Genomic DNA, 20,572 nt, shown 5'->3' with positions numbered 1-20,572 from the left:
AGAGCAGCAGGGTCGCTAGGCGCCGGTGCAGGTTTCTGGGCTTCCTGGATTGGTACTCCAAAATTAGGAACATTATCAACCCAAACAAAATTGATAATGTTCTGATTATAGGGTGGCAACGGGTCAATAAGTATACACTGCTGACCAAAATAAGTAGTGTACAACGATCGGCTTCGATCCCGATTGCTGGAGCGCTAATAAGCACACCATAGGCAACCCTGAATACAATCCTGCATCTCCAACCACTTGACATTCTGGTTAAATTAAATGTGCCCTGAGGCTCCGGGAAACGGATGCCTGGAAGTCGCTGAACTAATTCAAATGTATGTTTAAAACTCTTCCTTCCATAGTTTCTAACTTAGTATTTATTAAACAATCAGAAAGATCACCTGTAGGAGTATTTCCTAATTTAAGGCACATTTTCATAAGGCTGTCGGTTTCGTATTCGAACGTAACACAAGTTGTGGTATTCATAATTAATTATTAACTAATGTATTTATTACATTATTTAAAACAAGTTATGTATTGCAAGTTAATACCAAATTTGGTAACTTATAGTGTTCCCTATGTGTACTATGTTTCGTGTTACGAGCTTTATTATAAGATTTCCTAGCAGTCTTTGTCAAGGATGCTCAGCCATACCGGCTGAGATTTTCTCCCAGGGTATGTCAAAGGGGAAGAAGCCTTATAGCTCCTCAGAAGAGTCCCTGTGACATCGTTCACTGCTTTCTCAGCATACTCAGTCGTTCCGTGGGCTATGCGGTCAGGGTTTGTGAATGCTGTTTTATCTTTGAATTTATCCCAGTTTGTTTTCCAAGGGTTCCTATAAGGTTTCTGCTTTTCTCTAGAGGTATGAATTTGTGATGGTTGTGTGAATGACTTCGCCTCTCACTCTTTTTACGAAAGTATCTGTATTGTCCCTATTACATATCCTAAGATTATATCTATTATACTCACCTCTTGGATTGGTTTCACTGTGATGGGCATTAGCATCACATCCAATGACTAGGTCGCCAATGCTATTCGTAGCCTCCAGAAGGTTTTGTACATCCGGTTCAGGTGGGTCAGGGCCTCCTATGGGAGATAGACGGCATAGACTATTAGGGGTCTCGAGTTACCCTATCTAGTCTGACTGACACTGTTGCTGAAATTTGAAAGAAGCCCGCGGAGGCCGTCAAAACCGTGTAGATTTTGTCGCTCAAGCCAGTCACCTTATCTTTGTAGAGATATGTATATAATCCACTGACAAATTGACACTTGATATCGAGTGGATTTAGTAGCCTAAACGTGCTCTTGAATAGTCGGTGTTTAAGGAGGAGAGAGCGAGGAGCAATTCAGCAGTTGCTGTCTGCAGTTTCCCCATCTCGTTAAACAGCTCATGCTTGTTCCTGCTTAGGTACTGCTCACCAACAGAGTCGGCGGCGAACCGCTGTTTCTTTCACTTCCTCATCTGTTACTTTGAACTGTTGTATGCTATTAAGCAGATCTTCAAATTCGTTCAATTGATTTTCGACATCATTATAATCCTCCTGTAAATCATCATTGGTAATATCTGGTATTAAATCTATAAAATATTTTGTTAATATATTGTTACTACATAATATGATCACTTTGTTTTAACTTACTATGAGAGCCCTTGCTGGGGGTCAAAACATTAGACCATATATTATTTTTTAACATCTCAATGACTTCGTTGTAGCCATTATATGCGCCGTCCCCGCTATTCTCATCATCATACAAATCGATTATGGCAAAATGTGACAATGCACACTTTGTTCTCACCAGCGAGTTAGCTCCAGTTTGGGAAAAATTTTTAGTTAATAGGTAGGAGAAACCAATGTTATTCTTCTTCACAAATATATCTAAGTCATCGATTTTGGATGCGAATGACACCTATAAAGATATATATATATATATTATTTATGCTTAATACATTTATTCCAAGACAGATTTTATAAGGTTACCGCGTCAGCAATCGATTACAACAAACAAATTTTGTAGTTGAATGGCCTGTCAAAAATGTCTCACAAAAACAAAGATTCTTGCAAAATTTTATTCAGAAATATTATTAAATGGATTGTAGAACAAAATCTTCTAAATCAAATATTTTTGACATTTTATAATACCTACAGCTGTGCTGATGTGGCTACCTTTTTGCCTTGATTTATTCTCTAAACTGCATTTACATTAGAACTACAACACGGTTTACCTCCTCTATGAGTATCTATTTTCAGGGTTTAAAATGCTAACGCCAAAATAGCAAAAACACAGAAAATTGCCGCTTTGCTAGCTAAATTCATACTCAAAATACGCAGCACAGCCAAGCACAACTGCAACAAATAACAAGACATTACAAAAAATTTTAGCCAGCAAAACTAAAGCTTCTTGATTTTGTCAGCAGCTACAAAATAGCAATGAACAACTACAACATAATTGTCAAAGCGACCAACAACCAAAAATTTTTAGTTAATAGGCAGGAGAAACCAATGTTATTCTTCTTCACAAATGTATCTAAGTCATCGATTTTGGATGCGAATGATACATATAAAGATATATAGATTTGGAATATATAATATATATATATATATATATTATTTATGCTTAATACATTTATTCCAAGATAGATTTTATAAGGTTACCGCGTCAGCAATCGATTACAACAAACAAATTTTGTAGTTCAATGGTCTGTCAAAAATATTTCACAAAAACAAAGATTCTTGCAAAATTTTATTCATAAATATTAATAAATGGATTGTAGAACAAAATCTTCTAAATCCAGTATTTTTGACATTTTATAATACGTACAGCTGTGCTGATGCGGCTACCTTATTGCCTTGATTTATTCTCTAATGCCATGTACAGACGAGCGTTGTTCGCTCTCTCATTCGTTGTTCGACCCTTAATTATGAAGTAATTACTTAGTTCCCCATACAAAATTGTCTGAGCGGACACCGACTTTTGTACGTTGTTCAATTCGAATCACTCTCTGAATAACCAAGAAATTTGTCCCATCCCTAACAATTAAGAGTATTTATCGAAAATAAATTAATTTTGACAGCATGTAAATATTTATAAAATTTCTCTTGTTTGGATTTAGTTCGGCTCAAGGTTAAATAAAATGTTGTATTATGATTTCTGATTTTTTATTTTTATTTTCCAATATTTCGACTGTCTTCGACAGTCATCTTCAGGGAAATAGTTTTGAGAGAAGCTACAGGTTTGTTACACCGTCTATGCTAGTTTAAAATAAAAATAAAAAATCAGAAATCATAATACAGCATTTTATTTAACCTTGAGCCGAACTAAATCCAAACAAGAAAAATAATACATCACAGGTTAACAAAAACAACAAACAATATTTATAAATTTTTTAAACTATTTCAGTAAAATTGAAAATGATGAATGAAAAGTGAAAAATTGTATACTTTTTATATATGCAGCAGGATGTAAATTTTGTTTTCTACATAATGCAATTTGCATTTCTTTTCCCTTGGTTCTAATTAGCGTACAAAACAAGAAACAAATGGGGGCAACACAAACAAAAATTCTCCAAATTTTTATATGTGACATTATGTGACATTTGAATTGAGAAAATATAAAAATGTATTAAAAACAACAAAATTTTCAGAAAACATGGATGAAAAGTAAATAGATATGGGTTCATACTATAGTCAGGAGAAAGAGAATTATTTTTTTCTATTTAGATCCATATGCAATTCCCTAAAATATTGTTACGAATATAAATTTAGATTTAAGTTACTTTAGATGAATTCCGTTAATTTAAGAATTTGAATTGTAACGTAAATTTCTACTACGCAGTTTATTTGAATAACTTCACAACAACAACTACTGTATAGATTTTTCTACATCCTTCCATTTCCTCTTTCATTGTCTATTTTTTTGTTGACGTACAATTCTTGTTAAACGTCATCATTGATGATCGCTTAATTCCTCTTTCTTTGTTACCCCCTCACCTGTATATGTGTTGTTGTTATTGTTTACTCAATGTAAGTTTGTATGTGTTGTTGTTATTGTTTACTCAATGTAAGTTTGTATGTGTGTTTGTTGCATTGGTAGATTGTTCGTGATCTAGGTGTTACCAGATCGTCTAGAAACTTCTGTAGCTACAAGCAAGGCTCATATAAATAGGGGAAATGGAAAGGCAGTGAGTCAGTTGTGAATCAGATCGCGAATTGAAACCGTCGAGTAAAGTAAAGCGCAAAGTAAAGTTGTGTGAATAAAATCATTGTAATAATCGTAATCAGAAAGAACCCGCGTTTTATTTGGTACGAATTGTATCGGGAAATAAAACAACGACTACACGGGATTAACTAAAATCCAAGAACGTAACAATTGGTGTCAGAAGTGGGATTACGATAATACTACGATGAAGTTTAAGGATCTACGAGTGGAAGACTTGAAGAAGGAGCTGAATAAATTGGAATTGTCCTCTACTGGCAACAAGGCTGAACTACAAAAACGTCTGTTGGATGAGTTCGAGCGCCGGGGTATGAACATCGATACATATGAGTTTGACAGTAAGGATGAAGTGGATTTATCGGAAATGGGCGAATCCAACGGTGGGGAAGTCTCGTCAGTAGCTGTCAGGGGTGACGATTTCAGAGAAATGCTGGCTAAAATGTTCGAAGAGAATTCCAGAAACACGAGACGAATGTTCGAAGAGAATTCCAGAAAGTCAGAAGAAAACTCGAGACGAATGTTCGAAGAGAATTCCAGAAAGTTAGATGAACTCAAGGCAGAGAATTGTAGAATGAACGAGAAACTCGAGAACATTACAGAAGTTATTGGAAGGAGAGTGGAAACCGTGGAGGTCCAAATTAAAGAGTTGGATAAGAAAGTGCAGTCGGTTGACGAGAAGATTCTGTCTGTGGATGAGAAATTTCTGGCCCACGACCACAGGTTTACGAATCTGGAGAAGAAAATGTCGGAATTGGAAATTAAAGGTGGTCCGGTGCGAGTTCCTGATAACACACTAAAAATCAAACCTCCTGTATTCGACGGCACTACGTCATTTAATGTTTTCAAGTTACAGTTCGAGACAGTGGCTTCTAGAAATTCGTGGAACGACAGCGACAAAGCGGTTGCACTACTTCTGGCATTGAAGGGCAGTGCTGCTGATGTTATACAGAGTATTCCTGTCGCTTCTAGGAATAACTATGAAGATGTTATTGCTGCACTGGAACGTAAGTACGGTGGCGAACATAAACAAAACATATACCTTATGGAATTAAGGGGAAGAGTACAGAGGGCAAACGAGACGTTACAAGACTTTGCAGCTGAGGTGGAACGTTTGGTGCTAATGGCGTATCCAGGAGAGAATCACCCATTGGTGGACCGTATGAAAATCGAAACCTTTGTGAATGGCATACGAGACCCTGAGATTAAGTGTGCAATATATGCGTCACCAAAAGCGTCATTTGCCGAAACTGTGTCGTTTGCCCTTGCCCAAGAGACGGCAAGGATAATTGTTAAGCCCCAGACCCACAAGATTCGTCAACTGGAGACCGAATGTTGCGAACCCAAAGCTCTCGTTAACTCGATCAAGGACGCCATGAGGCAGGTAATAGAAGAAAAAGTCAGTAAGGATGACTAAGCGCAGGATTAGATGCTTCAACTGCGATAAAGCAGGTCATATTGCGCGTGAATGCAGATCTAAGCGCAAACGATCCAGGTCATCGTCACCACCTCCAACGAAAGATGGTAGAAGAATGGCTCAACAGTCCACCAATGAGTCACCGTTAAACTAAATCGAGCCAGTCCAGCGGGGCATGAACTGGCTTCCATCGACGATGGCCCCACAATCTCCATAGCAATAGTACAACAGAAAAGTCACAACCTAACAACAACTGGGTACATCAATGGTGATAAGCGAGTTCTGACGTTAGATACAGGCGCATCAAAGTCCATCATAAGATCAGATCTGGTAAAGGGAAAAATAACGCAAATTAATGGAGTCAGACTGCGCACAGCAACGGGGGAGCCCGCGGCAGTACACGGCAAGATTACCCTAAGACTGACTATTGCCAATAAATCGGTGAATTACGAGTTTATAGTTGCCGATATCGTAGACGAAGTGATAATAGGCGCAGATTTTATGATTACCTTCGGTATCAATCTGGATATGAAAGAGCGTGTGATGACCTGGTCTAACGTTGAAATTCCGTTAAACGTGGGCTACGATGAAAGTACACCCATTAGACGTCTGACTACGGACCATCCAGAGATAATACCGCCCTGTGCCGAAGCAATAATATGGGTACCAATGAATGGAGATTGTGGAGCCGAGAAGTTGTGGGTGGTGGAACCAGCAGAAAACATAAACAGTAACATCCTAATAGCGAATGCCCTGGTGAAAAGCAACAAGGACGGATTGATTCCTGTTAGAGTTTTGAACCTGTCAAACAAGCAAGAGCAAATTTGCCAATTTTCCGATGTTGGACAATGCACACCAGCTGAAGCTGTAATAAATTTGGAAACTAGCACCGAAAAGCCAGCAGCCATGGAGAAGAAGCACCTCGACGGCTACATAAAAGAGTGGACACACCAATTATCACCTTCCGAGAGGAACAAGGCTAAGCAGCTATTATGGAAATATGCCTCTACCTTTGCGTTGACAAAAGAGCACCAGGGAAGAACATCAGTGGTGAAGCATGAAATCCATACAGCAGACGCGAGACCCATTAAACAGCCTCCAAGAAGTGTTCCCCTGGCGAAAAGAGACGAGGTCCAGAAGCTGATAAGTGAAATGGAAAAGAGTGGTGTAATAGAACCATCGTCAAGTCCATGGTGCTCCCCAGTGGTCTTGGTCAAGAAGAAAGACGGAAGCACCCGATTTTGTGTGGACTACCGAAAGTTGAATGATGTCACTAAGAAAGACATCTATCCGCTCCCAAGAATCGACGACACATTGGACACATTAGCCGGGACGTCATGGTTCTCCACCCTCGACCTGCAGAGTGGGTACTGGCAAGTAGAGATCGCCGAGAAAGATAAAGAGAAAACAGCGTTTGGCGTTAATGGGGGTCTCTGGCAGTTCAATGTCATGCCATTCGGACTCTGCAACGCCCCGGCTACATTTGAAAGGCTGATGGAGCGTGTGTTAAAAGGGCTGCAGTGGAAGTCGTGCCTCATATACCTGGATGACATCATAGTCATGGGACGCAACTTCGACGAACACATCAAGAACTTAAAGGATGTTCTACAGCTGCTTTCGTCTTCAGGCCTCAAGCTGAACCCAAAGAAGTGCAGTCTCTTCCAACGAGAAGTGAAGTTCCTGGGGCACCACGTGACGCCGGAGGGCATATCGACGGATAAGGAGAAAATTCAAGCCGTCAGAGATTGGCCGCAGCCCCGAAATATCCATGAGCTGCGAAGCTTTCTGGGTCTCTGCACATACTACCGTCGATTTGTCCAAAATTTTGCCAACATCGCCGCCTGTCTACACCGCTTGACGCAAAAAGGCCAGAGGTTTCAGTGGGGCAACGACCAGGAGGAGGCATTCAGAAAGCTCAAAGACATGCTATGCAGAGCCCCCATTTTGGCATACCCTATACCTGGCGGCAAGTTTGTTCTGGACACAGACGCAAGTGCGTGCGGCATCGGTGGCGTCCTTTCCCAGGAAATCGACGGACAGGAAAAAGTCATCGGGTACTACAGCCGGACATTGTCGAAGCCTGAGAGGAATTACTGTGTGACGAGGAGAGAGCTGCTTGCTGTCCTTGAGAGCGTTAAACACTTCCACAAATACCTATATGGCCAGCATTTCCTGCTGAGGACCGACCACGCTGCTCTCCAATGGTTGCTGCGGTTTAAGAATCCGGAAGGTCAACTAGCCCGTTGGATCGAGAGGCTCCAGAGTTATGACTTCAAAATCGAGCACAGAAAAGGCGGAAAACACGGTAATGCTGATGCCCTGTCTCGTCGGCCATGCAAGGTAGAATGCAGGCATTGTTCAAAGGCTGAGTGTAAGGAGAATATCGTTGATGTCCGGCTATTGCAGTTTGAGTCGGGTGAAGATTAGTCGACGGAACAACGAGGGGATCCCATTCTGGGCAACGAGGGGATCCCATTCGGCCATAGAAACGGGCAAGCGACCTAGTCGCAAAGAAATTACCTCCGAAAGCCCTCTTTTAAAATCCTATTGGGCCCAGTGGGACAGTCTGCTTATAAAAGATGGTTGCCTATATCGCAAATGGGAAAGTGAGGAAGGTAAATCTCACCGGAATTTGATCGTCGTCCCAGACTCCAAAATAAGAGATGTCTTATCGGAGTTTCACGATGGGCCAAGTGGAGGACATCTTGGCATAGCAAAGACGGCTGAAAAGGTAAAGCAGAGATTCTACTGGGTCGGCTGTCAAAAATCCATTGCCGACTGGATCGCCAATTGTGAAAGGTGCGTAAGAGCTAAAGGTCCAACACGGAAGAGTCGAGGCTACATGCAGCAGTATAATTCAGGAGCCCCTTTTGAAAGAATCGCAATGGATGTAGCTGGACCGTTCCCCACAAGCGACTCTGGGAACCGGTATGTCTTAGTGGTCATAGATTACTTCAGTAAATGGCCAGAGGTTTATGCTATCCCAAATCAAGAAGCCAGGACAATTGTGGATGTGTTCAGCAAAAATTGGATTTGTCGCTATGGTGTCCCATCTGAGGTTCATTCCGATCAAGGTAGGAATTTTGAGTCAGCGATCTTCAAGGAAATGTGTGACTCCTACGGAATCAAGAAAACTAGAACGACGCCCCTACATCCACAATTAGATGGCATGGTGGAAAGATTCAATCGCACCCTGGAAGAACATCTACGGAAAGTGGTGGACAGTGGCCAACGAGACTGGGATGAGCATATTCCAAAGTTTTTACAGGCTTATAAATCGGCCATTCATGATTCCACATCCCGGACCCCAGCCAAAGTTCTGTTCGGAAATGAATTAAAGCTACCTGGCGATTTGATATTCGGTGCTACCCCAAACGACGATGTGAACAAAGATGAAGACAGTCAAAACTCTTTTAGTAAAGTCCACGATGCAGTCCGACATCGAATAAAAATGGTTAGCAACCGCATGAAGGCAAGGTACGATCGAGCGGCAAATACCGATGGGTTTCAAGAAGGGCAACTGGTACTATTGTTCAACCCACAACGAAAGAAAGGACTATGTCCCAAATTGCAAACGCACTGGGAAGGACCCTACAAGATTGTCACGAAAATAAATGACGTCGTTTATCGCATCCAGAGGAGCGACAGTCCCAGGTCGAAGATGAAAGTTGTACATTTGGAGCGGCTGACCCCCTACGGAACGGGAACTGTGCCTATTCGGGACGAACAGGCTTAAGCGGGGGGCAATGTTACGAATATAAATTTAGATTTAAGTTACTTTAGATGAATTCCGTTAATTTAAGAATTTGAATTGTAACGTAAATTTCTACTACGCAGTTTATTTGAATAACTTCACAACAACAACTACTGTATAGATTTTTCTACATCCTTCCATTTCCTCTTTCATTGTCTATTTTTTTGTTGACGTACAATTCTTGTTAAACGTCATCATTGATGATCGCTTAATTCCTCTTTCTTTGTTACCCCCTCACCTGTATATGTGTTGTTGTTATTGTTTACTCAATGTAAGTTTGTATGTGTTGTTGTTATTGTTTACTCAATGTAAGTTTGTATGTGTGTTTGTTGCATTGGTAGATTGTTCGTGATCTAGGTGTTACCAGATCGTCTAGAAACTTCTGTAGCTACAAGCAAGGCTCATATAAATAGGGGAAATGGAAAGGCAGTGAGTCAGTTGTGAATCAGATCGCGAATTGAAACCGTCGAGTAAAGTAAAGTGCAAAGTAAAGTTGTGTGAATAAAATCATTGTAATAATCGTAATCAGAAAGAACCCGCGTTTTATTTGGTACGAATTGTATCGGGAAATAAAACAACGACTACACGGGATTAACTAAAATCCAAGAACGTAACAATATGTTACATTTTTGGTGTAAAACAAGAAACAAAAAAGTTTGAAATAAAAAACTCTGATGACATGAATTAAGAATAGTGTTGTATGAACGGGTTAATTCATGTACGTAATTCTGAGGGCGAACTACGTTGTTCATATGCCCGTAAGAACATTGCATAAACTGCATTTCTGTATGGGAGCAGTAGTCTATTTAGTTTAGAGTTACTACTTACTATTGTCGCGAAGTTCAGCACAATTGAGAATTTCACATATGGTGCTAAGCAAACATCTGCTCGAATATTTTGTAAATTGCATCCGCTTCCTTTCAATATATTCTTTAGGTAAAGGCTTGCAACACTAAATCTGGCACCGGTGTCGAAAACTGCTTCTCCCAATATTCCAAATAGTTTTACGTGCACGGCCAAACACACTTGTGGCGATCGAGTTGAAAGAAAGTGGCTGAGGGCTGTTTCTATTGTTGTTGCTGCAGGTATTGCAATTTGACCTGAAAACGAAACATAATACAAATAGGGAGCCCTATAAGTTACCCAAATTTGGTATGACAATAAATAGCGAAAGCTGGGAAGCCGAGTCATACGCTTCCTAGACTATAGACTAATTAGCCTTCAATCCTTTCTAAAGAAAGGTTACGGTACTCCAAAATTAGGAACATTATCAACCCAAACAAAATTGATAATGTTCTGATTATAGGGTGGCAAGGGGTCAATAAGTATACACTGCTGACCAAAATAAGTAGTGTACAACGATCGGCTTCGATCCCGATTGCTGGAGCGCTAATAAGCACACCATAGGCAGCCCTGAATACAATCCTGCATCTCCAACCACTAGACATTCTGGTTAAATTAAATGTGCCCTGAGGCTCCGGGAAACGGACGCCTGGAAGTCGCTGAACTAATTCAAATGTAGGTTTAAAACTCTTCCTTCCATAGTTTCTAACTTAGTATTTATTAAACAATCAGAAAGATCACCTGCAGGAGTATTTCCTAATTTAAGGCACATTTTCATAAGGCTGTCGGTTTCGTATTCGAACGTAACACAAGTTGTGGTATTCATAATTAATTATTAACTAATGTATTTATTACATTATTTAAAACAAGTTATGTATTGCAAGTTAATACCAAATTTGGGTAACTTATAGTGTTCCCTATGTGTACTATGTTTCGTGTTACGAGCTTTATTATAAGATTTCCTAGCAGTCTTTGTCAAGGATGCTCAGCCATACCGGCTGAGATTTTCTCCCAGGGTATGTCAAACGGCAGGAAGCCTTATAGCTCCTCAGAAGAGTCCCTGTGACATCGTTCACTGCTTTCTCAGCATACTCAGTCGTTCCGTGGGCTATGCGGTCAGGGTTTGTGAATGCTGTTTTATGTTTGAATTTATCCCAGTTTGTCTTCCAAGGGTTCCTATAAGGTTTCTGCTTTTCGCTAGAGGTATGAATTTGTGATGGTTGTGTCAATGACTTCGCCTCTCACTCTTTTTACGAAAGTATCTGTATTGCCCCTATTACATATCCTAAGATTATATCTATTATACTCACCTCTTGGATTGGTTTCACTGTGATGGGCATTAGCATCACATCCAATGACTAGATCGCCAATGCTATTCTCGAGTTACCCTATCTAGTCTGACTGACACTGTTGCTGAAATTTGAAAGAAGCCCGCGGAGGCCGTCAAAACCGTGTAGATTTTGTCGCTCAAGCCAGTCACCTTATCTTTGTAGAGATATGTATATAATCCACTGACAAATTGACACTTGATATCGAGAGGATTTAGTAGCCTAAACGTGCTCTTGAATAGTCGGTGTTTAAGGAAGAGAGAGCGAGGAGCAATTCAGCAGTTGCTGTCTGCAGTTTCCCCATCCCTTTAAACAGCTCATGCTTGTTCCTGCTTAGGTACTGCTCACCAACAGAGTCGGCGGCGAACTGCTGTTTCTTTCACTTCCTCATCTGTTTTTCCACCAACCTCAGTGAATTCTCCAGTCCCTTAAAAGGTGGTGGGATCCGCACTAAGTTAACCGCCAACTTTCAGATAGCTGTCGATCAGCAACCATTTATCATCACTGAAAATCCCGTTTATGGCGATCCGTGATTGCTATTCGCAGATCCTCCGGTACTTCTGGTAGAGCAGCAGGGTCGCTAGGCGCCGGTGCAGGTTTCTGGGCTTCCTGGATTGGCTTCCACCACACCTTTACCGCTTTTGGCAGGATTCTCCATCGACACTACCGACGGGTACGAAGCAGAACTTCGTCCATCCACGACTCTCTTAGTCTCCTATCTACAGGATGTTGCTCGTCCGAGCACCTCATTCTCTTCAACAGATAAACGAACATGACTAAATCGACATCGAATATTTCGAGGTCTTGAAAAGGTGGATGGTATAATTAAATGCTTGGTAACATAATATATGTAGTGCAAAAGTGTCCGTTCAAATAGGCATATGTGTTAAGTAAACATTTATCTTTTTCATTGTTCCAATGACTTGTGAGACAATATTACATATGATAGAAAAACAAGGCGAATGTTAAAATCACACAAACGGAAAACACAATTTGCTACTCAGATATATTTATTAACTTTTATTACGCGAATACAAGGAAGCATCCGCTTCCTTTCAATATATTCTTTAGGTAAAGGCTTGCAACACTAAATCTGGCACCGGTGTCGAAAACTGCTTCTCCCAATATTCCAAATAGTTTTACGTGCACGGCCAAACACACTTGTGGCGATCGAGTTGAAAGAAAGTGGCTGAGGGCTGTTTCTATTGTTGTTGCTGCAGGTATTGCAATTTGACCTGAAAACGAAACATAATACAAATAGGGAGCCCTATAAGTTACCCAAATTTGGTATGACAATAAATAGCGAAAGCTGGGAAGCCGAGTCATACGCTTCCTAGACTATAGACTAATTAGCCTTCAATCCTTTCTAAAGAAAGGTTACGGTACTCCAAAATTAGGAACATTATCAACCCAAACAAAATTGATAATGTTCTGATTATAGGGTGGCAAGGGGTCAATAAGTATACACTGCTGACCAAAATAAGTAGTGTACAACGATCGGCTTCGATCCCGATTGCTGGAGCGCTAATAAGCACACCATAGGCAGCCCTGAATACAATCCTGCATCTCCAACCACTAGACATTCTGGTTAAATTAAATGTGCCCTGAGGCTCCGGGAAACGGACGCCTGGAAGTCGCTGAACTAATTCAAATGTAGGTTTAAAACTCTTCCTTCCATAGTTTCTAACTTAGTATTTATTAAACAATCAGAAAGATCACCTGCAGGAGTATTTCCTAATTTAAGGCACATTTTCATAAGGCTGTCGGTTTCGTATTCGAACGTAACACAAGTTGTGGTATTCATAATTAATTATTAACTAATGTATTTATTACATTATTTAAAACAAGTTATGTATTGCAAGTTAATACCAAATTTGGGTAACTTATAGTGTTCCCTATGTGTACTATGTTTCGTGTTACGAGCTTTATTATAAGATTTCCTAGCAGTCTTTGTCAAGGATGCTCAGCCATACCGGCTGAGATTTTCTCCCAGGGTATGTCAAACGGCAGGAAGCCTTATAGCTCCTCAGAAGAGTCCCTGTGACATCGTTCACTGCTTTCTCAGCATACTCAGTCGTTCCGTGGGCTATGCGGTCAGGGTTTGTGAATGCTGTTTTATGTTTGAATTTATCCCAGTTTGTCTTCCAAGGGTTCCTATAAGGTTTCTGCTTTTCGCTAGAGGTATGAATTTGTGATGGTTGTGTCAATGACTTCGCCTCTCACTCTTTTTACGAAAGTATCTGTATTGCCCCTATTACATATCCTAAGATTATATCTATTATACTCACCTCTTGGATTGGTTTCACTGTGATGGGCATTAGCATCACATCCAATGACTAGATCGCCAATGCTATTCTCGAGTTACCCTATCTAGTCTGACTGACACTGTTGCTGAAATTTGAAAGAAGCCCGCGGAGGCCGTCAAAACCGTGTAGATTTTGTCGCTCAAGCCAGTCACCTTATCTTTGTAGAGATATGTATATAATCCACTGACAAATTGACACTTGATATCGAGAGGATTTAGTAGCCTAAACGTGCTCTTGAATAGTCGGTGTTTAAGGAAGAGAGAGCGAGGAGCAATTCAGCAGTTGCTGTCTGCAGTTTCCCCATCCCTTTAAACAGCTCATGCTTGTTCCTGCTTAGGTACTGCTCACCAACAGAGTCGGCGGCGAACTGCTGTTTCTTTCACTTCCTCATCTGTTTTTCCACCAACCTCAGTGAATTCTCCAGTCCCTTAAAAGGTGGTGGGATCCGCACTAAGTTAACCGCCAACTTTCAGATAGCTGTCGATCAGCAACCATTTATCATCACTGAAAATCCCGTTTATGGCGATCCGTGATTGCTATTCGCAGATCCTCCGGTACTTCTGGTAGAGCAGCAGGGTCGCTAGGCGCCGGTGCAGGTTTCTGGGCTTCCTGGATTGGCTTCCACCACACCTTTACCGCTTTTGGCAGGATTCTCCATCGACACTACCGACGGGTACGAAGCAGAACTTCGTCCATCCACGACTCTCTTAGTCTCCTATCTACAGGATGTTGCTCGTCCGAGCACCTCATTCTCTTCAACAGATAAACGAACATGACTAAATCGACATCGAATATTTCGAGGTCTTGAAAAGGTGGATGGTATAATTAAATGCTTGGTAACATAATATATGTAGTGCAAAAGTGTCCGTTCAAATAGGCATATGTGTTAAGTAAACATTTATCTTTTTCATTGTTCCAATGACTTGTGAGACAATATTACATATGATAGAAAAACAAGGCGAATGTTAAAATCACACAAACGGAAAACACAATTTGCTACTCAGATATATTTATTAACTTTTATTACGCGAATACAATTACTACTTTTTTTCATCTTCACCTAATATACTTGCAAAATGTTCAGCTAATCTTTCAGCATTATTTAGTACTTCATCTCGACTAAGGTTTTGCGAAATTACTTTGAACTGTTGTATGCTATTAAGCAGATCTTCAAATTCGTTCAATTGCTTTTCGACATCATTATCATCCTCCTGTAATTCATCATTGGTACTATCTGGTATTAAATCTATAAAATATTTTGTTAATATATTGTTACTACATAATATGATTACTTTGTTTTAACTTACTATGAGAGCCCTTGCTGGGGGTCAAAACATTAGACCATATATTATTTTTTAACATCTCAATGACTTCGTTGTAGCCATTATATGCGCCGTCCCCGCTATTCTCATCATCATACAAATCGATTATGGCAAAATGTGACAATGCACACTTTGTTCTCACCAACGAGTTAGCTCCAGTTTGGGAAAAATTTTTAGTTAATAGGCAGGAGAAACCAATGTTATTCTTCTTCACAAATTTATCTAAGTCATCGATTTTGGATGCGAATGACACCTATAAAGATATATAGATTTGGAATATATATATATATATATATATATATTATTTATGCTTAATACATTTATTCCAAGACAGATTTTATAAGGTTACCGCGTCAGCAATCGATTACAACAAACAATTTTTGTAGTTGAATGGCCTGTCAAAAAAGTCTCACAAAAACAAAGATTCTTGCAAAATTTTATTCAGAAATATTAATAAATGGATTGTAGAACAAAATCTTCTAAATCCAATATTTTTGCCATTTTATAATACCTACAGCTGTGCTGATGTGGCTACCTTATTGCCTTGATTTATTCTCTAAACTGCATTTACATTAGAACTACAATACGGTTTACCTCCTTTATGAGTATTTATTTTCAGGGTTTAAAATGCTAACGCCAAAATAGCAAAAACACAGAAAATTGCCGCTTTGCTAGCTAAATTCATACTCAAAATACGCAGCACAGCCAAGCACAACTGCAACAAATAACAAGACATTACAAAAAATTTTAGCCAGCAAAACTAAAGCTTCTTGATTTTGTCAGCAGCTACAAAATAGCAATGAACAACTACAACATAATTGTCAAAGCGACCAACAACCAAAAATTTTTAGTTAATAGGCAGGAGAAACCAATGTTATTCTTCTTCACAAATGTATCTAAGTCATCGATTTTGGATGCGAATGATACATATAAAGATATATAGATTTGGAATATATAATATATATATATTATTTATGCTTAATACATTTATTCCAAGATAGATTTTATAAGGTTACCGCGTCAGCAATCGATTACAACAAACAAATTTTGTAGTTCAATGGTCTGTCAAAAATATTTCACAAAAACAAAGATTCTTGCAAAATTTTATTCATAAATATTAATAAATTGATTGTAGAACAAAATTTTCTAAATCCAATATTTTTGACATTTTATAATACCTAAAGCTGTGCTGATGCGGCTACCTATTGCCTTGATTTATTCTCTAATGCCATGTACAGACGAGCGTTGTTCGCTCTCTCATTCGTTGTTCGACCCTTAATTATGAAGTAATTACTTAGTTCCCCATACAAAATTGTCTGAGCGGACACCGACTTTTGTACGTTGTTCAATTCGAATCACTCTCTGAATAACCAAGAAATTTGTCCCATTCCTAACAATTAAGAGTATTTATCGAAAATAAATTAATTTTGACAGCATGAAAATATTTATAAAATTTTTAAACTTTTTCAGTAAAATTGAAAATGATGAATGAAAAGTGAAAAATTGTATACTTTTTATATATGCAGCAGGATGTAAATTTTGTTTTCTACATAATGCAGTATGCATTTCTTTTCCCTTGGTTCTAATTAGCGTACAAAACAAGAAACAAATGGGGGGCAACTCAAACAAAAATTCTCCAAATTTTTATATGTGACATTATGTGACATTTGAATTGAGAAAATATAAAAATGTATTAAAAACAACAAAATTTTCAGAAAACATGGATGAAAAGTAAATAGATATGGGTTCATACTATAGTCAGGAGAAAGAGAATTATTTTTTTCTATTTAGATGCATATGTAATTCCCTAAAATATGTTACATTTTTGGTGTAAAACAAGAAACAAAAAAGTTTGAAATAAAAAACTCTGATGACATGAATTAAGAATGGTGTTGTATGAACGGGTTAATTCATGTACGTAATTCTGAGAGCGAACTACGTTGTTCGTATACCCGTAAGAACATTGCATAAACTGCATTTACATTAGAACTAAAACACGGTTTACCTCCTCTATGAGTATTTATTTTCAGGGTTGAAAATGCTAACGCCAAAATAGCAAAAACACAGAAAATTGCCGCTTTGCTAGCTAAATTCATACTCAAAATATGCAGCACAGCCCAGCACAACTGCAACAAATAACAAATCATTACAACAAATTTTAGCCAGCAAAACTAAAGCTTCTTGATTTTGTCAGCAGCTACAAAATAGCAATGAACAACTACAACATAATTGTCAAAGCGACTAACAACCAAAGCATACAATGATGACGAAAGAGCTAAGTAGAATGCTCGCGTTGAGCCATTCGTCGCGTTATATGTTATCAAAAATACAACAAACCCAAGGAAACGATAACACAAACGCATATCGTTTCCTTGTGATTGTTGTATTTTCGATAACATATAACGCGACGGATTGCTCGACGCGAGCATTCTGCTTAGCCCTTAAGCACCTTGACTGTGGCTGCTTAGCAAGATTTTTAGCCAACAAAACCCGAGCATTTTTCGAGTTCAGTGTTGCCCATTGAAAAGTTATAACTTATATGAGATAATTAAAAATCGTGATTATGATAATTTAATTTTTTTCGAACAATGACAATGATTAATACTTGCTAAAGGTTTCTATTTAATATATAATTTGGTTTTTAGTACTATTATTGACAGTTTTTTATTACGGTTTGACAGGTTTAAATTAAATAACAACACACAAATTGAATTGCCTTTTTTCTAATTTCTGCGTTGGCAACACACAAACATAAAAACAACCATCGGCTGATTATTCGTCGGCAGCGAAATATGAATATGCATTCGTACTGCCGATTAGTCATAACAAAAAAAGCTCGCATGTGAAAAACGTGCTTAGCACGAATGCTACGAACTAAAACAGATAGCAGTTTGCTGATTTAGTCATAATGTCAATATTTTTTAGCAGTAGCAGTTTAGAGCTAAATGCTAATATTTTTGATGCTGCATTTTAAACCCTGTTTATTTGACATATTTGAAATGGAAATGACTATTCAATGTAAATGTACTATAAGTAAACTACAAACAGAGACAAAATATTTTCTCTGTGATTGGAGAAATTATTGTTGCTACAACTTTTATATGTTTGTAGCAAACATGTAAATTGCAATTTGAAAATACTCCGTTCCCTACAAGTAAAAATTTCAAAATCTAACTCAAAATTTCGTAATATGATAAAAATGATTTACAATAGTAATGTTCATCACAGTCATGTTGTTAAGAGTGATGTCGTGGAGTATAATTAAATGTTTTATTTATTTCAAAATTACAATATTAAGGAGTGAATAAAAATATCACATGGAATATATCAAATCAAAATAAACAAAGTTTGCCTTTTTTCGCAGTTAAAACAAAATTGTGTGGGTTTTTTCTGAAAAAGGTTTTTTGTTTGAAAATATATAATTTAAAATTAAATAGCAAACATTCTTAAAATATGTTTTTTTTTTAATTTACAATATCTTATTTTGGTTTGAAAATATTTATTGCTATACTAAAACTATGTTGTTTTAGGTTTAGTTATTTTCCTGAGCACTTACATTGTTTGGCAGTTAATGAAACCGGATCAAGAGATGGCAACATAAATTAGTTCAAATTTCTAAAAAAAAAAACTGCTACCACCAATGACTACGACTTGTTTGTAAATAAAGCTTTTTGTATATAAATCGAAACTTGATATTTATAATCAGCATATATTACCAATAAATTCAGTCACTAACGAAATGAATGACTCTTACAGAATATAAGTTCTCGGCGATTTTAATCTGCCATCAGTAATATGGCTTTCACTGCCAGATTCTGAGGCGGTGATGCAAATGTATACCAACATACTTTTGAAATTGTAAATCGTTTTAGTGACATAAATCTTCATCAAATAAATAGTACATAAAACTGTTATAGTTGAATCCTAGATCTAGCATTTGTGAATTATACACAATATTTTGAAGTATTTAAAATGCCTCCTGTATGTATTCCCGAAGATAGCCACTAAATGCACAGTATCCGTGATCCTCTTTATTTATTTGGGCTTTCAAGTATTAAAAATTATAAAAATAAACTTTTTAAAAAATATAAAAAATCAATCTCCTCTTTAGATTATGCTGTTGCAAGGTCGAGATATACGACTGAGAACCGACAAGTTTACAATATTCACGTAAACAAGATAAAACATATTTACAAATCCAATGTTAAATATAATAAAAAATATTGGCATGTTAAAAACGCCACACGACCAACTGTCACATTATCTGCGTCCTCGTTCGGTATTAAAAAGCTCCTAGTGGTTCTTTCCGACTTTAACTGCTGATCTTGTCTTATCCTGCATAGCCTTATTAATTTTGCAGGAATGCCAATCGCAGACATGGCTTTACACAACTTTGAACGGATATAGTCGACGAATAGGTGAAATGTGTCGGTGTGTTTTTCGTGGCTCTTTTCCAACTTTTATCATTTTGTACTTTTCGTAGTTCGATTTTCCTATACGCTAAGAGTAATTATAATTCCAAATATAAGTATTCCATCTCAATCCGTTCAACCAAATCTAAAGTACCATACCAACTTTAGTAGTAGTACACATGATTACAAAATTGTTAAACTACATCCATAGTTTTACTCCCAAATATTCGGATTCCAGCTCTATCAGCTAACATAAAAACAAATTGTAAAATATTTGGTACCATTTACTATTTAATGTTGGATTCCAGATCTATCCGATCACACATAATCAAGATGTGTCAAAAATAGTACCATTTATTATACATAAGTATTATACTTGCATATCTCAGTTATTCGAAACTGCAACCATTATTCCAAAATGTTGGTTTCCAGATCTGTCTGTTGGACGAACGTCCAAATCCAAATTGTACCAAATCTAGTGCCGTTTAGTACTTTTCGCACACATAAATACGAATTCCAAAGTTCAGGTTTTCTGGTCTATCTGTTCACCCAGAATTCAAATTGTTCTAAATTTAGTGTCATTTAGTAATTTTGCTACCAGAAGTACGAATTTCCAAAACGAAATTTAGTACCATTTAGTACTTTTCGTACACATAACCCTGTACTACAATAGTAATCCGAATTCCTATTTTCAGGATTCCATAAATGCAAATAGTACCAAATTTAGTACTTTTCATAAACATTAGTACAAATTTCTAATTTCTTGGATTTCTTTTAAAATTTCAAGATTCTAACTTCTAGTTTAGTACTTTTCGTACACTTATAAGGCTAATTTCCAAAAACTCTTTTGTACACCTTTCTAACTTTCCATCAGTGACCCACCTTCCAAATTTCTAGTTCTTCCCGTTTGCTTAATACAAAGGGTACCATATTTGGTAAATTTTAGAACTTTTCGTATCCTTTTGTTCGAATTTCCAAAAAACCCAGCCTTAT

General features: G+C 37.9%; 1 protein-coding gene across 1 annotated transcript in view; it reads right to left on the bottom strand.

Moving 5' to 3' along the window:
• Nucleotides 1-957: 957 nt before the first annotated feature.
• LOC133336178 (uncharacterized protein K02A2.6-like) overlaps nucleotides 958-20,572 on the bottom strand; it is a gene marked incomplete at its 3' end in the record, with an annotated part of 33,762 nt that continues 14,147 nt past the window's right edge. Inside the window, exons 2-6 of the mRNA XM_061544469.1 lie at nucleotides 15,153-15,420; nucleotides 14,985-15,091; nucleotides 1,626-1,893; nucleotides 1,412-1,564; nucleotides 958-1,071 (exon numbers count right to left, since the gene is read on the bottom strand). Coding sequence (XP_061400453.1) covers nucleotides 958-1,071; nucleotides 1,412-1,564; nucleotides 1,626-1,893; nucleotides 14,985-15,091; nucleotides 15,153-15,420 — 910 coding nt within the window. The remainder of the gene's footprint in view (nucleotides 1,072-1,411; nucleotides 1,565-1,625; nucleotides 1,894-14,984; nucleotides 15,092-15,152; nucleotides 15,421-20,572) is intronic.

This window comes from Musca vetustissima, unplaced genomic scaffold (genome assembly GCF_032173495.1).
Source record: "Musca vetustissima isolate MV318-11 ecotype Yass unplaced genomic scaffold, APGP_CSIRO_Mvet_v1 utg18417, whole genome shotgun sequence".
Taxonomy (NCBI): Eukaryota; Metazoa; Arthropoda; class Insecta; order Diptera; family Muscidae; genus Musca; species Musca vetustissima.
Note: the sequence above shows the minus strand (reverse complement) of the source record. Positions and strands in the feature narration are given on the sequence as shown.